This window comes from Palaemon carinicauda, chromosome 45, assembly GCF_036898095.1.
Source record: "Palaemon carinicauda isolate YSFRI2023 chromosome 45, ASM3689809v2, whole genome shotgun sequence".
Taxonomy (NCBI): Eukaryota; Metazoa; Arthropoda; class Malacostraca; order Decapoda; family Palaemonidae; genus Palaemon; species Palaemon carinicauda.
In genome coordinates, this window is record NC_090769.1 from 29,457,489 (window position 1) to 29,461,994 (window position 4,506).

Consider the following 4,506-nt stretch of genomic DNA (forward strand, 5'->3'; position numbering starts at 1 on the left):
ATAGTCGATGGGAGACTCTGTTTCTCATTTTTTTTAAAATATTGGTTTCATCCTATAGCCAACATGAAATAACTTCACGTTGCTTCTGGTCTCCCTCTTCACATACACTGTATATCAGAGAAATCAGTAGGCTAATATCACCCAATATCAAACCAAAGAAAGGTCAATTCCAGAGAAACCGACATTTTCAAAATCACTATTGATAGAAATACAATCAGAAATAACCAGGGTAATCTATCTAGGTGCCATGTCCTCGACGTGGGCTGTCAATTGCCTCCACCTGTCTCTAGCTCTCTGTATAAATTGTCCAGCTGCTACATTCTCATTTACATCTTCCAGTCAGCTGTCCAAATACCAGGGTAATAAAACTAGAAAAATAAACACATGTACCGTAAAAAAGAAAAAAAAAACGATACAATACGAGCTGAAAATGCTAAGCTAAAAAGGGAGGAAAACATTGCTTACAACCTTGAAATTAAATTCTTTAAAGCCCACCCACCCCTTGCCCCATTGGTAGCATATTCTAGATAGCTTTTGTGCATTTGTTTACGAACTCTGGCCCAAAATTAGTTCTTATTCAAATATAATTCTGTTCTATCTATTGAAATCCTTGGAGTCTTGTTCCTTAAAAATAGCGGGACTTTATTCTTTTTTTTTTATGTCGTTTCACAAATTGCACTATAAAGACGTAGCACAACAGATTATCGGTAACTAGATAATATCAGCTTAGTTAGAAATGAAGTTTGTAATTTTAACACTGAATTGGATAACGCGGAGTCAAGCTGTCAACTAATCATAAAGAGTTAATCTGTTACATGACTGGTATGGAATGAACATCTTGGCCCCTAATATTCTTTGACTCTCACTATTCTCTCCCTTTCTCACCCCTTCTAGCTCTCACCCCTTCTCACTCTCACCCCCTCTTGCTCTCGCCACCCTCAGACTCTTTCACCCCTTCTCACTTCCTCACCAACACCCCCCCCCTCTCTCTCTCTCTCTCTCTCTCTCTCTCTCTCTCTCTCTCTCTCTCTCTCTCTCTCTGAATGGCATTTAGGCCAGTATAACTCATATATGGTGTTTTTATTATTATTATTTTACATCGAACCATATCTGAAAGTAATTTTTCTTTCATTGATGACTTGAACAAGCCTAATGTCGAAATAATCTAATGTAGCTGTTAACGGAAGGAATTGTTTAGGTGCGATACTCCAATAATTACTACATGATTTTGCGGTTTCATGATATATATATATATATATATATATATATATATATATATATATATATATATACATGTGTGTGTATTTGGTATTTGCAGTGGATATTCGAAACGTCAAATGATAAAACAGAAAGTAATATGGCAACTCGATTTGTAAAATTTTAATGCTTTCACTAGCAAAAACACCCCTTTGCTGTCTTTGATTCGCTAAGGTCGGAGAGGGCTCCGCCCATTTCGTTGAAGTAGTAAGAAGAGCAACACCTTTTCTGTATTGTCATGGGAACACTAGAGACATCTGAAAAAAGTTTCCCCCGTGTGTCTAACTGTACGTCTAAGGGGATTGCACCTTTCACTGGACAAGAGCTGTAGGGCAAAATGTGCAGAAGTTAGGCCACAGGTTCCTTATACCAAGAATGTCCCAACTAATATATTCACCAAAAAACTTTCAGCATTGCCAATGCTGCTAGAAGAGCATATTACTGTACACCAGTATGTATGTTAAATACAGGAGCAATTACACAGCCACTGCCATACCTCATAAAGTACATCTAGGAAATAGGATCTCATCAACTATTTTTTTTTCAACAGTAACATGGCCTGTTTTTTTACCTGTTCAGTAAGAACAAACAATGATGTTAAGGAGTGGCAGAGTGCTTTTAACAAAAGAGCTGGTAAGCATTGCCTGCACTTATACTTGATAGAGCTCCTTGGAGATGAGGCAAAAGGCGTTACTGTGAATTTAAAACCGATGAACGAAAAAAGGATAGCCAGGTATCAGGAAAGAAATATGAGGAGGTGCAAGGAAGGCTATTCAAAGCATGGAAGGATCATTTCCGGGAATAAAGGACCTTAAGCGATGCCAAACGACTGCTAAAATTATGCTCTGGCATTTACCAGCCAATGGGTTTTAATTTTAAAAGTAAGCTGTCACTTTTAATCTTAAATTTAAAACTAAATATTTAATAAGTGTTTAAGTGCAATAAGGATGTGTTCCCATATTATGGTGATGAAAACAGTTTTTGCATTGAATTGAACTTTACTTGTTGAAATGAAATTTTACTGGTCGTTTTTTATAATACATTATTTTCCGTCTCTGTGCCTTTCTACCCTTAACCATATCATGTCTTGAAACTACGCTAAAGAATTTTTATTATGACGTCGAAACCGAGGTTAAAATAAATACAGTAGAGTTTTTACTCGTTAAATGCATGGAAAAACTGATAGTATTTTTTTATTAATGCAATTAGTATGTTAACAATACTGGAATAGGAATTTCACACGGGTATAACTAAAGAAGCATTACGAGAGTGCAGACAAAATGTAAATAATGGGATAGTTCGCAACAAAATATTTTCATCAGAACGATTCGCTCGGGATGGTTCACATTCACAATACGGGCAAAACAAACGTTCACAGTTGCGAAACGTCTTGATCAGTATCAATAAAGTACTCTATTAATCCTAATCTTGATAGCCTGTAAAACGGAGATGATGAATCTGAGATTCACAGAAGTATGAGCAGAATGGGAGACAGAGGATATTAGTGCAAGGGAAACTGATATAATGACAAAGTTGAGGCTCAACATGCAAGAACTGTAATTCAATTTTAAAAGTTTAAGTGAAGAAGATTTAAGCTGTGATTTGTGTGGGCCAGAGGAGGGAAAAGCGGGAACACTTGTAAATAGTTATAGGGAGTTAACCCCAAACAAGAGACGTACAGTGCACAAATTTATAACTATTAGATTACCTTTACAGAAAACAGAGAAGAGTCATCCCTAATCCAAGCGTTTATGAAGATTTATTTGTGGCAGCCACATGCTCCAATTTTTTTCTCTCCTTTTTTTTAGGGAAAAATAAAAGTGAGCCTCAATGTAGGGCTAAAGAAAATATGATTTAGAAATAAAGAAAGTTTCGCTCCCTGTGCATTTATTGATGAAGTTACAAAGAAAATAAATGATGTATACAGTATATTCCCCGCGGCCATGGCAACCAACGTTTATTAGCCTCTGACAGTACGCGTTGTCATAACTGTATACAATAAGATGGATAGACAAGATTATGATAACATCTCATTGGTTTGATGTGAGAGACTAGAGAAAAAATATGTAAAAAGGCATAAAGAAAGTGGTGTCAGTTGAAACTGAAAGTGTTTAGGTGGGATACAAGACCATAAAGTGCCAACATAATTACCTATTAAAGGTTTAGATGTTACTCATGAATGGCAGAGGCAAGGGACAGTGACATTGCCCTATCAAGCAGCACAATGCCCTAAAGACTGACCATATAAGCCCCCTCTCCACCATGCTAGGACCAAGGAGGGCCAGGCAATGGCTGCTGATGACTCAGCAGATAGAACTATAGGCTCCCCTAAACCCCCCATCCTTAGCTCACAATGATAGTGAGGTTGAAGCGACCAAAGGAACTAACGAGTTTGAGGGGGGGGACTTGAACTCCAGTCTGGCGTTCACCAATCAGGGACGTTACCACATCGGCTACTTGAAAAGACTGAATTCTATAATCGTCTCCTAAATGTTGTAATGGGAAATTTAAATGAAAATAAAAAGCTTCTCAGTGGGTAGCTAATAGCAACCAAGTACTGGCTAATAAATTTCCAGAATTCCATAAAAAAAATAGAAAATGTAATTGGATCTTTAACAGAAATTCCATTTCAGATTGGTGATGTACCAGATACACAAATAAGGTTAACGAGATGCAGTTACAAAGGAATGAAGCCATCCGGATTAAGGGGAGCAAAGAAAATTTGTGCGATATATCCAATGAAAATATCCGAAGTTTAATGTGGTAGGAACGATAAATAACTTACGAAACTTGGAGGAACATCCACATAAATATTAATAACAACCTGGTCCTAATATCTAGTAAAGTTCGTAACCTGCTATAGGGGTATCACTGGACTGTAATTTGTCTCTCAGTGATCAAATGAATATAGTAAGAATCACTGGCTATCACCTTAGAAACATTGCTTTTGTAAAGAAGTATCTGGAAGAATATTCTGTAAAGAAAGATGCAAGTAACAGGCTATTACTATCATTGACTACTGTAACTCCATTACAATCTACCTAAAGTGTAACTTAAGAAATTACAAAGGACAATAAACAGAGGAGCAAGATTAGTAAAAACTATCACACCCTTAGAGAGGATTTCCCTTAAACTAATTGAATCACACTGACCGACAAATAAAGCTAGAATAAAGTTTAAGATATGTACAGTGACTTACCGAGTTATCAGAACTATACTTCCAAAATATCTATGAGAATTGATGCACAT

At 36.7% G+C, this 4,506-nt stretch overlaps 1 protein-coding gene across 1 annotated transcript in view; it reads right to left on the bottom strand.

Annotated features, from left to right (window-relative positions):
• The window catches only part of LOC137634875 (serine-rich adhesin for platelets-like), a 26,934-nt gene extending 22,428 nt beyond the window's left edge, over nucleotides 1-4,506 (bottom strand). The window contains exons 1-2 of the mRNA XM_068367425.1: nucleotides 4,457-4,506; nucleotides 2,670-2,811 (exon numbers count right to left, since the gene is read on the bottom strand). Of these exons, the coding sequence (XP_068223526.1) occupies nucleotides 2,670-2,811; nucleotides 4,457-4,506 (192 nt within the window). The remainder of the gene's footprint in view (nucleotides 1-2,669; nucleotides 2,812-4,456) is intronic.